We start from the raw sequence: 13,764 nt of genomic DNA, 5'->3' as shown, positions 1-13,764 counted from the left end.
TATACCCCCCCCCCCCAGAACTAACGGAAATATCAAAAACGAGTTTTTTTCCAAGAGTTTTGTGACGTCAATGCAAACCAGACTTCCTTATATGGGCAGCAGATTGCCAGCAAAAGTAAATGTGGACCCATATATCCGGAAGTCTTTGTGGCCAATCACAACAGAGTGGGCGTGCCTGGAGGCGGTAAGAAGAAACCTTCCACAAAAAGAGGTGCAGAATCTGGAAGACCTGGAAAGCACAATCGGTCCCCTTTAATGTTTAGCATCTTCTAAGTGGTTAGCATGTTGGCCAGATAGGGAAGACCTGGGTTCGATTCTCCGCTTGGCCATCTCTGTGTTGAGTGTGCATGTTCCTTTCTCCGGGTACTCCGCTTTCCTCCCACATTCCAAAAACATGCTAAGTTAATCCCCCCCCCCCCCCCAAATTGTCCATAGGTATGAATGTGAGTGTGAATGGTTGTTTGTCTATATGTGCCCTGGGATTGGCTGGCCACCAGTCCAGGGTGTATGAATGAATGAATAAAGTACTAGTACAAATCCATAGAGTATTTGTATATAGACTATACCTAAATGTATATACATCTATATATAAAAGAAGATACTAATGTAATAATAATTGTGCCATCACATGAGGAATCAGGAGGATTAGCATTGGTTGCTAATCACTCGATCATAGTCTGTGACTCAGCTCAGGATTTCCATCTTCCCGGGGGGGGGGGGGGGTAGGGTCAGAACTTCAGCTCAGGTCACATCTGATATCCTTGTTGAGCTTCCCGAATCCGTTATAGGGTGCCATTTGTATGTGTGTGTGTTCGTTTACAAGCTAATGTCCTAAAATGTCGACTTTCCAAGCATTAAGTCACATGCGCGGCACAGCCAATCAAACGAGCAATAAAGAGAAGATTGGTCACAGCCTTTGCGTGAAAGCCAAGCACAACGAGCACACGAGGTCTTTGTCGTTTGCATCGGGGATGGTATCGGTGTTATCAGTACAAAGCTTCATCATGTGATCGTCTGCTTTTCTCGGAAGCGCCGTGGCAACCTGGTGAACCGGCGTTCAGGCCATGACAAGTCTTTTTTACTCCACAATATTTCATGATAAATTAGATCAATCGTTGTCCAACTGTGACGATTCCTTCTACTGTACTTGCTGTACCAACACAAAACCAATACTACAATACATTTGCCACCAAAGCGCTAAGGTTTGTCATAGTTTTGTAGTACTTATAATTCTAATAATTACTGTCCACGTTTTGCCACATTTTTGCCACTTTCATCCCACAAAGACAAAAATGGAGAGCCTGTGCATTTTTTTAATGGACTACGACTGCTAAATAACTTCCCATGGGGCCAAAGAAAGTTATTAGTGGCAGCAATTTGACAGAGGTGGGAAACACAATTAAATGAAATCAGAAGCAAGAACGCATCAACAATAAGTTCCATCCGTTTGTCATGTAGAATTATTCCACATTGTTTTTATTGTTATTTTGGAGTGTCAGCAACGGATTGATTCCATTTACATGATTTCTTGCGAGAAAAATGTTTCCTATTATTTCCATACACGCAGTTCAAAGTTTTTGTGAAAACGGCCAAATGTTCCTACCAGGAGGATTAGTATTTTTATGCCCCCAATCACATGCTGCTTTATAATCAGTGAGCCAAAAATCACATTTCCCGATGTGAAACATGGGGCATGTTTGATTGACGGGGTGCATCATATGACATATTGTCATGCCGTCCCCCTAATGAGTGCGTTCACACTCCTTAACGATCCTGCCCACAATTTCAATGATGACTTTGACCTTGAAGAATTTGGTTTTGGCACGCTGGCTTTGCAGATTATTATTTGTTCCACATTTGATTTGCTATTTTCTGGATGGTAACGTCATGCTCACACTCTTTTGTTTGCACGTCAACATTGCTCCTGGAGATAAAGTACAACTTTGGAAAATAACAGGAGCAACTACAGTCAAATCAGAACAAATGTGAAGACAGTAAATGTGCAACTTTTCTATTCCCAAGCCAGTTATGCAGGATTTATTCTGTATATCCGTGCTGGGATCATATGTATATGTATACATTAACAGTATCTTACCCTATTAAAAAGAAAAAACACAGCTGAAACTTCTTTTCTCTGCGGATCGACACACATCTATATATATTTCTTTATTTTATTGATCATAAAAGGTAGTTTGACATGACTGATTTTCACCATTTAAAGACACATAGGCAGTCGGAGTCTCCACTTGGGTTCATGTGCAAGTTAAGGTGAAAAACGGCTCGAGCTATGCAGACACATCACTTCTAATAAATGACATATAACCCCAATAATCCAGTCGGTCAACAACGTTTTCTTCTGCAAACAAAAGCCAACACAAATAACTTCTTATTTCCAAGTCTCAATGCGTCAGAAAGTTCAGGTTCCGGATTAAACAAAAGACCAGACGTGACGCAAGAAAAACATTCCAAGATGGAAGGGACGCATACTGCACACATGCTAACATTTGAGAGGCCGCTAGAACTAATATAAGACCAATTGATGTTCAAGCTAAGGCAGTCAGTAATTAGACACGCCAACTGGAGCCACTACAACTCAGGTCATGCTGTCATCCAAGGATTTTTATGCACGCTTATTAATTATAGCCAGAACACGTTTAGCGCCGCAACTAGATCCACAGACAACATTTTATATATGGCATTTGACTACAGGTCAGCTTGTCCATGTCGCATAGATGCACTTTGGGGTGACGGACGTTGTAAAGGCTGGCAAATGGCAATAAGAATTTCAACAGAAAGATTGACAATAGAGTGACAATTGTGGCTAAAGCAGGATGTCCATAGAAACACTACAGAAAGGGGTGCAGAATCTGGAAGATCTAGAAAGCTTTCCGTGCGGGTTATTGTGTATAGCTGCTCTACAGGAGTCCGCGACTCATTAGAAAGGGCCAAAAATGAGCATAATAGGTCCAACTCAATAAAGCAACATTCTAATGAATTTAAAGTGAACATATAGGAGAAGTAAACATGGGCCTGTGGAATTGACCACCAGGTGGTTGAGCACTGTTTCTATGAATGCATTATTTGGACATATTTATTTAGTAATATTTGTAATATAACGTCAACGTGTAACTTGTTACTTTCCACCTTGACTGCTGAATCCCACAAGTGTTTTTTTTTTTGACAAAGCTACCGCCTGTTCTCGTGGAAACAAGACGTCTTCCGTCACTTCCTGTTTGGGGCTGCTCGTGGCGGGAGATTCCAACATGGCGGTGCAGCCGAAGAAGAACCTGGCGATGGACAGCGCGGCCGAACACGGCTTCCTGAACTTCTATTTCTCCATGCCGGAGAAGCCGGCCACCACTTTCAGAATATTCGACCGTAACGACTACTACACCGTCCACGGGAAAGACGCCGTGTTCGCGGCGAAGGAGGTTTTCAAGACCAACGGTGTCATTAAGCTCTTGGGCTCGGGTGAGCCTCCTTGTGGAGTTGAGCTAACTCCTAGCTAAACTATTATTAGCTGACGCTAATGTTAGCCTCGTGCTTGGGAGTTTCCGGCCGTTTGAATTTGTTTGTCAACAGGGAGTCGGACGTTGGAGAGCGTGGTCCTCAGCAAGCTCAACTTCGAGGCGTTTGTGAGAGATCTGCTGCTGGTGAGGCAATACCGGGTGGAGGTGTACCGGAACCACGGCAAGAGCAGCAAGGAACTCGACTGGAAGCTGGAGTACAAGGTGAGCCTGCCTTTTTGTTTACCTTTTTTACCTTTGTTTACCTTTGTTGGCTTAATGTTTACTGTAACCTGTTTACCTTTGTTGGCTTAATGTTTACTGTAACCTGTTTACCTTTGTTGGCTTAATGTTTACTGTAACCTGTTTACCTTTGTTGGCTTAATGTTTACTGGAACCTGTTTACCTTTGTTGGCTTAATGTTTACTGTAACCTGTTTACCTTTGTTGGCTTAATGTTTACTGTAACCTGTTTACCTTTGTTGGCTTAATGTTTACTCGTGGTAGAGGAGTACCCTTTTTGGAGTTGCAGACGCGCCAATCAATAGTAATACAATACTACTACATTTGCCATAGAATGAGAATCAGTTTGAGGCGCCGCTGCTAACAACAACCCAACCACCACAATAATCAACATTTGGTGCTAAAATGGCGTTCTTCTCTTTGGAGATGTTTGTAGTTTTCGTTACAAGCAGACATAAGGGAAGTACAACTAGTGGCTTTTCTCCTTCCTGGCTACTGTGCCCTTGAGCAAGGCACTGAACTCCTCAGTTCAGGTGCTCAATACAATAAATCCTTATTTATATTACCGGACCACTTAGGCCTCTCCCGGGAACCTGACCCAGTTTGAGGAGATTCTCTTTGGCGTTGGAAATGGAGCAGAAGGCTGCGCGGGTGTCGTGGCCGTCCGCGTCGCCACTGGCGCAGACGGACAGCGCGTGGTGGGCGTGGGCTATGTGGACGCCGCTCAGAGGACCATGGGCGTGTGCGAGTTCCCAGACAACGAGATCTTCTCCAACCTGGAGTCCCTGCTGGTCCAGCTCGGCCCCAAAGAGTGTCTTCTTGCTCAGGGGGGGGACGGCAATGCCGACGCAAGCAAGCTACGGGAGGTAAGCGTCCCCGGCTCATCGTTTTTGAACAGATCAGGTGTTGCTGTGACACGCTTTGTGTGATATCGTAATACATCTTACGAATAAGGATTTCGTTTTATTCTTCCGATATGTGGGGGCCAAGGCAAAGTGAGCTGTGGGCCGTAATTGAACCTCTGATTTCGTGTCGATAATGATCCACTTCCCTCACTGCGTTTATACAGGTCGTGCAACGTGGTGGCTTGCTGGTTTCAGACAGGAAGCGAGCCGAGTTCAGCAGCAAGGATGTGGTCCAAGACCTGAACAGGCTCCTGAGAGCCAAAAGAGGAGAGGTGGTAGCCAGCAACACCCTCCCAGAGCTGGATAAGCAGGTGAGGGCACCTCCATACGTACTTGACGTACCCGCTCATTCAAATTTGAGACCCCAAGGGGGGGCGGGGGTCATTGCTGTGGAATTTGGTGCTTTTATGTCATCAGTACCTCAGTCATGTTTTTGCAAAAGTAGATTTGCGGTTACGTCAAAATTGCATTTGGAAAATATAGTAGACCAAAGGTCCTTTTCTTCTTTTGTGGTGAAAATGTCTTCCATCCCCGCTTGCACAAATACAGGACAACAATGTCAACACGGGCAGGGCAAGTTTATTCATAGAGCACAATTCATACCCAAGCTCCTGAAAAACACAACAGCTCACGACTACTACAATAACGTAACGTTGTTGCAGGGAAGTCTGCTAAGATGAAGGCTAACTAGCTTTTTGGCGTAGCATTAGCTCGCCTGCTGTAAACATGGAAATGGTACTTTATTCCCCGTGGAACCATTTCAGAGAGCTGTTTCTTTGTTTGTATTCAACTTCTAAGAGATGGAAGTGCTTGCTCTTTTTCTATTTGTTAGGTTAAATAAACACGCTGTAGGCGGTTCCACCAAGTTAAGTGTGCATATTATTCAGGAGTTGTATGCCAATTTCTGCACCCGGGCAAATAAATATCTGCTCCAAAAGTCGGTCATCAGCCTCCTTAACTCCAAATAATCTTACCGGTCCATCTGTAGTTTTGAGGGCCTCTGAAGACGTGAGGTGTTGACTAGACAAGTGGGTTGCTCAGCACAGACTTTAAAAACCCAGTGGGTCCCTCATCCAGGCAGCACATCCATGGATCCACACTGCAGATGATCTGTGGAATGTGACAACTTCTGCTTCTCTCTGGCTGCACAATAATGACTTGGTCATGGTTCAAGTCGTTTTCGACACGAGACACGAGTAAATAAGTGCACAAACAACAGGTTGCCGCTTGAATATTCTGAATAATAAGAATAATAAAAAATTCAAATGCTTCAGTAAAACAACAAAAACGCATGCAACACACTTCCAAAAATAATCAGGCTTCTTTTTTCGATCAAGTACAAAATAGAGGCATGTTTTGTTTGCTCAAGGGACCTCAGCTGTAAACAAACCTCAGCAATAAATAAATGATAAATAAATGCTAATTGGAAAACCTCGTGACAGCATTTATTTCAACATTGGTGTATTACTGTAAATGTATCCATACATTAGTTTCATGTTTGATGTATCACTGCTAGCATACGTACTGTACATATTAGATATTGTTCTCTGATTGGTCTATCATTTATCACTGATGGGGGGGGTGATATGGACAGGTCCACTTACATCCGTAAAGCTCCTCTTTGGTCTTCCTCTATGCCTCCTACCTGGCAGCATCCTTCTACCAATATATGGACTATCTCTCCTCTGGACATGTCCCAACCATCTCAGTCTGGCCTGAAGGACTTTATCTCCAAGGCCTCTAACATGGAATGTCCCTCTGATGTACTCCTTCCTGATCCTATCCATCCTGGTCACTCCCAATGTGAACCTCAGCATCCTCGTCTCTGCTACCTCCAGTTGTGCTTCCTGTCTGTAGAGCAAACATCATGGCATACACATTTTGTCCGTCTTGCTGCGGCTAATCTTCATTCCTCTCCTTTCCAGGGCAAAGCTCCATTGTTCTAGCATCTCCTCCACCTGTTCCCTACTCCAACTACGAATCCCAATGTCAGTCTCCGTGGGTGCTTGCTGATCAATTTGACATGGGAACTGTTTCCTCCCAGGTGGCCATGTCCTGCCTGGCAGCCGTGGTGCGTTATTTGGAACTGCTGTCCAATGAGTCCAACTTCAACTCCTTCAGTCTGGCATCGCTGGACCTGGGTCGGTACCTGAGGCTGGACAATGCTGCTGTGAGGGCGCTCAACCTCTTCCAGGTAGGTTTAGCCACTTGCGAGTATTACTTACATAGTATTTCATAGGCATAGTATTTCATAGGCATAGTATTTCATAGGCATAGTATTTCATAGGCATAGTATTTCATAGGCGTAGTATTTCATAGGCATAGTATTTCATAGGCGTAGTATTTCATAGGCATAGTATTTCATAGGCATAGTATTTCATAGGCATAGTATTTCATAGGCATAGTATTTCATAGGCATAGTATTTCATAGGCATAGTATTTCATAGGCATAGTATTTCATAGGCGTAGTATTTCATAGGCGTAGTATTTCATAGGCGTAGTATTTCATAGGCGTAGTATTTCATAGGCATAGTATTTCATAGGCATAGTATTTCATAGGCATAGTATTTCATAGGCATAGTATTTCATAGGCATAGTATTTCATAGGCATAGTATTTCATAGGCATAGTATTTCATAGGCGTAGTATTTCATAGACATAGTATTTCATAGACATAGTATTTCATAGGCCTAGTATTTCATAGGCATAGTATTTCATAGGCATAGTATTTCATAGGCATAGTATTTCATAGGCATAGTATTTCATAGGCATAGTATTTCATAGGCATGGTATTTCATAGGCGTAGTATTTCATAGGCGTAGTATTTCATAGGCGTAGTATTTCATAGGCGTAGTATTTCATAGGCGTAGTATTTCATAGGCGTAGTATTTCATAGGCGTAGTATTTCATAGGCGTAGTATTTCATAGGCGTAGTATTTCATAGGCGTAGTATTTCATAGGCGTAGTATTTCATAGACGTAGTATTTCATAGGCGTAGTATTTCATAGGCATAGTATTTCATAGACATAGTATTTCATAGACATAGTATTTCATAGGCATAGTATTTCATAGGCATAGTATTTCATAGGCATAGTATTTCATAGGCATAGTATTTCACAGGCATAGTATTTCACAGGCATAGTATTTCACAGGCATAGTATTTCACAGGCATAGTATTTCATAGGCGTAGTATTTCATAGGCGTAGTATTTCATAGGCGTAGTATTTCATAGGCGTAGTATTTCATAGGCGTAGTATTTCATAGGCGTAGTATTTCATAGGTGTAGTATTTCATAGACATAGTATTTCATAGGCATAGTATTTCATAGACATAGTATTTCATAGGCATAGTATTTCATAGACATAGTATTTCATAGGCATAGTATTTCATAGGTGTAGTATTTCATAGGTGTAGTATTTCATAGACATAGTATTTCATAGACATAGTATTTCATAGGCATAGTATTTCATAGGTGTAGTATTTCATAGGTGTAGTATTTCATAGACATAGTATTTCATAGACATAGTATTTCATAGGTGTAGTATTTCATAGGCGTAGTATTTCATAGGCATAGTATTTCATAGGCATAGTATTTCATAGGCATAGACTTTCTTTATTGTCATTGTACAATAACACAGCAGTGAAATTGATGGAACCAATTGATGACACATTGGCCCTTCCCCAGGGGGCACCCAACGACACCAGCGGGGCCCACTCATTGGCCGCTCTGCTCAACAGGTGTCGCACACCTCAGGGCCAGCGACTGGTCAACCAGTGGATTAAACAGCCACTCTTGGACAGAACCAAAATAGAGGAGAGGTAAAGGGGATGCTCACTTTCACTACATACTGGAATGCCTCTTTACCCTCAGAACCACAGCTCCCTCGTACCGGCAGCACTCGTATATCTATGCTTTCATCCAAGTTACTCCTAAGGTCACTGCCTGTTGAGAAGATGTCATAAAAGATGTGAAGGGTCATGTTTGTCGCGTGCGCGTGCGTGTGTGCATGTGTGTGCGTGTGTGTGTGCGTGTGCGTGCGTGCGTGCGTGTGTGTGTGCGTGTGCGTGCGTAGGCTAGACCTGGTGGAGAGTTTTGTGTGCGACTCTGAGCTGAGGCAGACTTGCCAGGAGGACCTGCTGCGGCGCTTCCCTGATCTCCATCACCTGGCCAAGAAGTTCCACCGCCACAGCGCCAACCTGCAGGACTGTTACCGCGTGTACCAGGCTGTCAATCACATCCCTGCCCTCGTTGCCGCACTGGAAAGATATTGGGGTACCAAATATGAATCAGCACTTTGTTTGAACTTCTTCAACATAGTTTTATGTTTCCATTTGCCTTTAGATGATGAATGACACATCTACTTTTTATTTTAACGTGATACTCCTGCTCACAACATAAAGGAAACGAATCAAATAAGACTTCATAGGAAAGCATTCCATAGAAGCTCCCAAAAAACCACCTCCCATGCCAATCATAGGAAAGCATTCCATAGAAGCTCCCAAAAAAACACCTCCCATGCCAATCATAGGAAAGCATTCCATAGAAGCTCCCAAAAAAACACCTCCCATGCCAAACTTGAAACCGTTGTCACGCTTGATGTCGGCTAATCCTGTGACATTTCATCTCGCTGACAAACAATGCAAGCGTCTGTGTGGCGTCATCGCCGTGAGGTCCAATTGGCCTGATTTGAGAATATGTTGTTAAGAATAAGCATCACATGACTCGACATGACCGTACGCGTGCTCATCAAATGTTTTGACCTCCTGGGACCGTTTTGTCCACGAGGCATGTCTTTCAAATCTCTGATGGAAAATGGACTTGTTTGTTGCTGTTACCTACGTGACGTAACGAGGACATGCATTCATGATACTAGGTAGAGTACAAAGTAAATACGTCAAATATAACTCCAGCGTACACAGTAATGGCTGAACACAATATGTCCAGTAAGGTTGGCTATGAAACACTTTCCCGTGGTCGGCATCAGACGTGGAAATAACCGCACTCTAAATGGGCGGCGTTTAGCGTCCCGTGATGGTGCGTGTGTGCATGTCCCCCTAGGGAGCTACCAGGTCCTGTTGGAGGCCGTCTTCATCTCCCCCCTCCGAGACCTGCAGGGCGACTTCAGCAAGTACCAGGAGATGATGGAGACCACGCTGGACATGAACCAGGTGAGCTCACTGACGGAGCGTTTCTTCATTCAACGCTTTTGAAAACATTTTCATGGAAAGGGAACTCCTATTTTAAAATGCTTCATTTATTCTTATGTTGGAATCTTTTTGGTATCTTCTGCGACGTATGGACACACTTCCACTTCCAATAACGCACTTCCTGTCCTCCAGGTAGGACTTGATTGGATTTTTACAGTCTGCTTTTTCTTCAGATCGAGCACCATGAGTTCTTGGTGAAGGCGTCGTTCGATCCCGTCTTGAGCGAGTTGCGACAGAAGATGGACGCCCTGGAGAAGAACATGCAGGCTGTGCTGAGCAGCGCCGCCAGAGAGCTAGGTGCCCCCCCCCCCACACAAAATCACCAACATCACATCCAAAGGTTATGACACCCTCTATGGCCGGGACCCTTGACCCTTGACCCCGGCGTGTCCTCAGGTCACGCTTCCCAGTTGCTGGCCACGTGTTGGTGTCCAACTATTGGCATCCATGATTGATTATGGTGATGCAAGCCAACGTTTGTCCGTGTCTCTCGGACTGAGTGATGATTCCGTCTCAGGTTTGGATGCGGGCAAGACGGTCAAGTTGGAGTCCAACAGCATGTTGGGCTTCTACCTGCGTGTCACCTGCAAGGAGGAGAAGAGCCTGAGGAACAATAAGAAGTTCACTACCCTGGACGTGCAGAAGAACGGCGTGCGCTTCACAGACGGGTTCGTGCGCCCCGTCCCAGGGGGCTGGCGGCGTGCGCTGACCGCCGGTGGTTTGTTTGTCTGCAGCAAGCTGAGCGCGCTCAACGAGGACTACACCCGCAGCAGGGAGGAGTACGAGGAGGCCCAGAACGCCATCGTCAAAGAGATCATCAACATCGCCTCAGGTGTGGAAACCATCACATGCTCGTCACACCGTCAGGGTGGCGTGTCATCGATTGGACAGGAAGTACTCGTCTGTGTGCCTGAACTTGCCCTGACATGACCTTCATGTCGTTCATCTTCTCCGACAAACGCCAGATTGTTTCTAACCTCGTCCAAGCAGGCTACGTGGACCCTCTGCGCTCGCTGGGTGATGCGGTGGCCCTGCTGGACGCCGTGGTCAGCTTCGCCCTGGTGTCCGTCTCGGCCCCCGTGCCCTACGTGCGACCCCGCCTGCTGGCGGATGACGGCCCCCGCCGCCTGGAGCTGCGGCAGGCGCGCCATCCCTGCATGGAGGCGGACGCAGACACCTGCTTCATTCCCAACGACGTCTCCTTCGTTCAGGGCGAGAAGAGCTTCTTCATCATCACAGGTGGGTGGAGCCAAATGACGCCTCTGGTAGGGCGATGCAAGGCAGTAGTAGCCGAGCTACGTTCAACAGATCAACAGAAACCCAACAGGATCCTAAAGTAGCAAAGAAAACGCTTCCATTGTCCGCCGTTTGGCCCTCAGGACCAAATATGGGCGGCAAGTCCACGTTCATCCGCCAGGTGGGCGTGATCGCTCTCATGGCTCAAGTGGGCTGCTTCGTGCCGTGCGAGGAGGCGGAGCTCAGCGTGATTGACAGCATCCTGGCCAGGGTGGGGGCGGGGGACAGCCAGGTGAAGGGAGTGTCCACCTTCATGTCCGAGATGCTGGAGACCGCCGCCATCTTGCGGTAAGCTAGACGCCTGTGAGGCTGGTACCAGACCAACCCCGTGTTTTCTCCTTCCCCACGCAGCTCGGCCACGGAGAAGTCGCTGGTCATCATCGATGAGCTGGGCCGCGGTACGTCAACGTACGACGGCTTCGGCCTGGCGTGGGCCATCAGCGAACACGTTGCTGCCAAGATCGGCTGCTTTTGCCTGTTTGCCACACACTTCCATGAGCTGACGGCGCTGGCGGCGCAGCAGGCCGCTGTGCGCAACCTGCACGTGACGGCGCTGACGTCCCGCGACACGCTGACCATGCTGTACCGAGTCAAGCCAGGTCAGTGCCTGATTGACTGGGGGGGGGGCAATCCAACCTTGAAGTGCATTTTAAAGGGGATGCTTGTTCTGCCCTAGAAATGTACGTCCAAGCTTGTATTCTCCTGTTGAAGCAGACAAAGTTTCACGTCATGAGGTTGCTGTGTTTGAGACCCTAACCCTAGCCTTAACCCTAACCCTAGCCCTAACCCTAGCCCTAGCCCTAGCCCTAGCCCTAGCCCTAACCCTAGCCCTAGCCCTAGCCCTAGCCTTAACCCTAGCCCTAACCCTAACCCTAGCCCTAGCCCTAGCCCTAACCCTAGCCCTAGCCCTAGCCCTAGCCCTAGCCCTAGCCCTAACCCTAGCCCTCACAGAAGTTTAGGATGGCGATGGACGCTCGCGTTCAGAGAGTTTTCTCTGACGCTGACTCTCTGTGAGGTCACAATGAGCAGACCTCCATATATGGGCATGCGCTGTGGTCCAGATACACTCTAGGACCGCCCTCCCACTTGGCTCTGTTGACGGTTGTTAGCTACGGTTCCCAGGAAATGTTTCTACGCAACAAGCTCAGGAAATGAAATCTGTTGTTTTTTTTCTCAGGGAAGCCATCTGAACCAAACACCCACATCTTAGCTTTGGGGTGAAGCTGACAAAGGAAGTACTAACATAGACATTTTATTTTTCCTCTCAGGGGTGTGTGACCAGAGTTTCGGGATCCACGTGGCCGAGTTGGCGTGCTTCCCGCCGTCAGTGGTTGCCATGGCCAAGGAGAAGGCGGAGGAGCTGGAGGAGTTTCAGGATACGTCCGAGCAGCAGCTGGGGGAGCCTGAAGCCAAGAGACGCTGCAGAGACACGCAAGTAAGAGCGCTTTTTGTGTGGGGAGGGGGGTCGGGGGGTCGGGGGGCATGCAAGTTCTGTTTGCCATTTGAGCGTTACCGCGCTTCAACTTTGTGTGTCCGCTCCGCCCCTCTTTTTGGCAGGTAGGCGAGAGCTTGATCCGGGACTTCCTGCACAAAGTCAAGTCTCTTCCTGCCGCCTCCATGACGGAGGAAGAGGTGAAGGGTGAGCTGAGGAAGATGAAAGAGGCTCTTCTCGCCGTGAACAACACTTATGTCACGGAGCTGCTAGCACGCTCTCTTCCTGTCAAAACATGATTTTTTTTTTTGGATTTACTAGTTTGACTTTTCAATAAAGCATTATTTAAAAAATACCTTTTGTGTTTGGTTAGTTGTACAGGGTAGTGCAGCTGGTTTTATGGCATAAAATGCCAGATTTAGATTTGGTGATTTTTGAGAAAAAACGTAAGGGGTTAGTATGTCGTTTTTTTTTCTTCGTTTTTTTCAACTTGCTTCTAAAGCACTTTTCTGTCAAAAATAAAAGTGGAAACCTCACACACACTCAACAGGGGACCCAGAAGCATCCAAAAATGGCATAAAATGCCAGATTTTGATTTGGTGATTTTTGACAAAAAACGTAAGGGGTTAGTATGTCGTTTTTTTTTCTTCATTTTTTTCAACTTGCTTAAAAAGCACTTTTCTGTCAAAAATAAAAGTGGAAACCTCACACACACTCAACAGGGGACCCAGAAGCATCCAAAAATGGCATAAAATGCCAGATTTTGATTTGGTGATTTTTGACAAAAAACGTAAGGGGTTAGTATGTCGTTTTTTTTTCTTCGTTTTTTTCAACTTGCTTAAAAAGCACTTTTCTGTCAAAAATAAAAGTGGAAACCTCACACACACTCAACAGGGGACCCAGAAGCATCCTAAAATGGCATAAAATGCCAGATTTTGATTTGGTGATTTTTGAGAAAAAACGTAAGGGGTTAGTATGTCGTTTTTTTTTCTTCGTTTTTTTCAACTTGCTTAAAAAGCACTTTTCTGTCAAAAATAAAAGTGGAAACCTCACACACACTCAACAGGGGACCCAGAAGCATCCAAAAATGGCATAAAATGCCAGATTTTGATTTGGTGATTTTTGACAAAAAACGTAAGGGGTTAGTATGTCGTTTTTTTTTCTTCATTTTTTTCA

General features: G+C 45.7%; 1 protein-coding gene across 1 annotated transcript; it reads left to right on the top strand.

Moving 5' to 3' along the window:
- The first annotated feature begins 3,199 nt into the window (after positions 1 to 3,199).
- Positions 3,200 to 12,939, top strand: msh2 (mutS homolog 2 (E. coli)). The gene is made up of 16 exons (XM_058061575.1): positions 3,200 to 3,471; positions 3,583 to 3,731; positions 4,327 to 4,614; positions 4,818 to 4,964; positions 6,698 to 6,847; positions 8,338 to 8,471; positions 8,726 to 8,925; positions 9,712 to 9,821; positions 10,034 to 10,157; positions 10,378 to 10,528; positions 10,595 to 10,692; positions 10,851 to 11,099; positions 11,240 to 11,444; positions 11,508 to 11,755; positions 12,425 to 12,591; positions 12,714 to 12,939. The coding sequence occupies exons 1-16, from the start codon at positions 3,264 to 3,266 to the stop codon at positions 12,885 to 12,887; spliced, it is 2,802 nt and encodes a 933-aa protein (XP_057917558.1). The 5' UTR covers positions 3,200 to 3,263; the 3' UTR covers positions 12,888 to 12,939.
- The last annotated feature ends 825 nt before the right edge of the window (positions 12,940 to 13,764 follow it).

Source organism: Doryrhamphus excisus, chromosome 22 (assembly GCF_030265055.1).
Source record: "Doryrhamphus excisus isolate RoL2022-K1 chromosome 22, RoL_Dexc_1.0, whole genome shotgun sequence".
Taxonomy (NCBI): Eukaryota; Metazoa; Chordata; class Actinopteri; order Syngnathiformes; family Syngnathidae; genus Doryrhamphus; species Doryrhamphus excisus.
The sequence above is the reverse complement of the archived record's forward strand: the minus strand, read 5'-3'. Positions and strand labels throughout refer to the sequence as shown.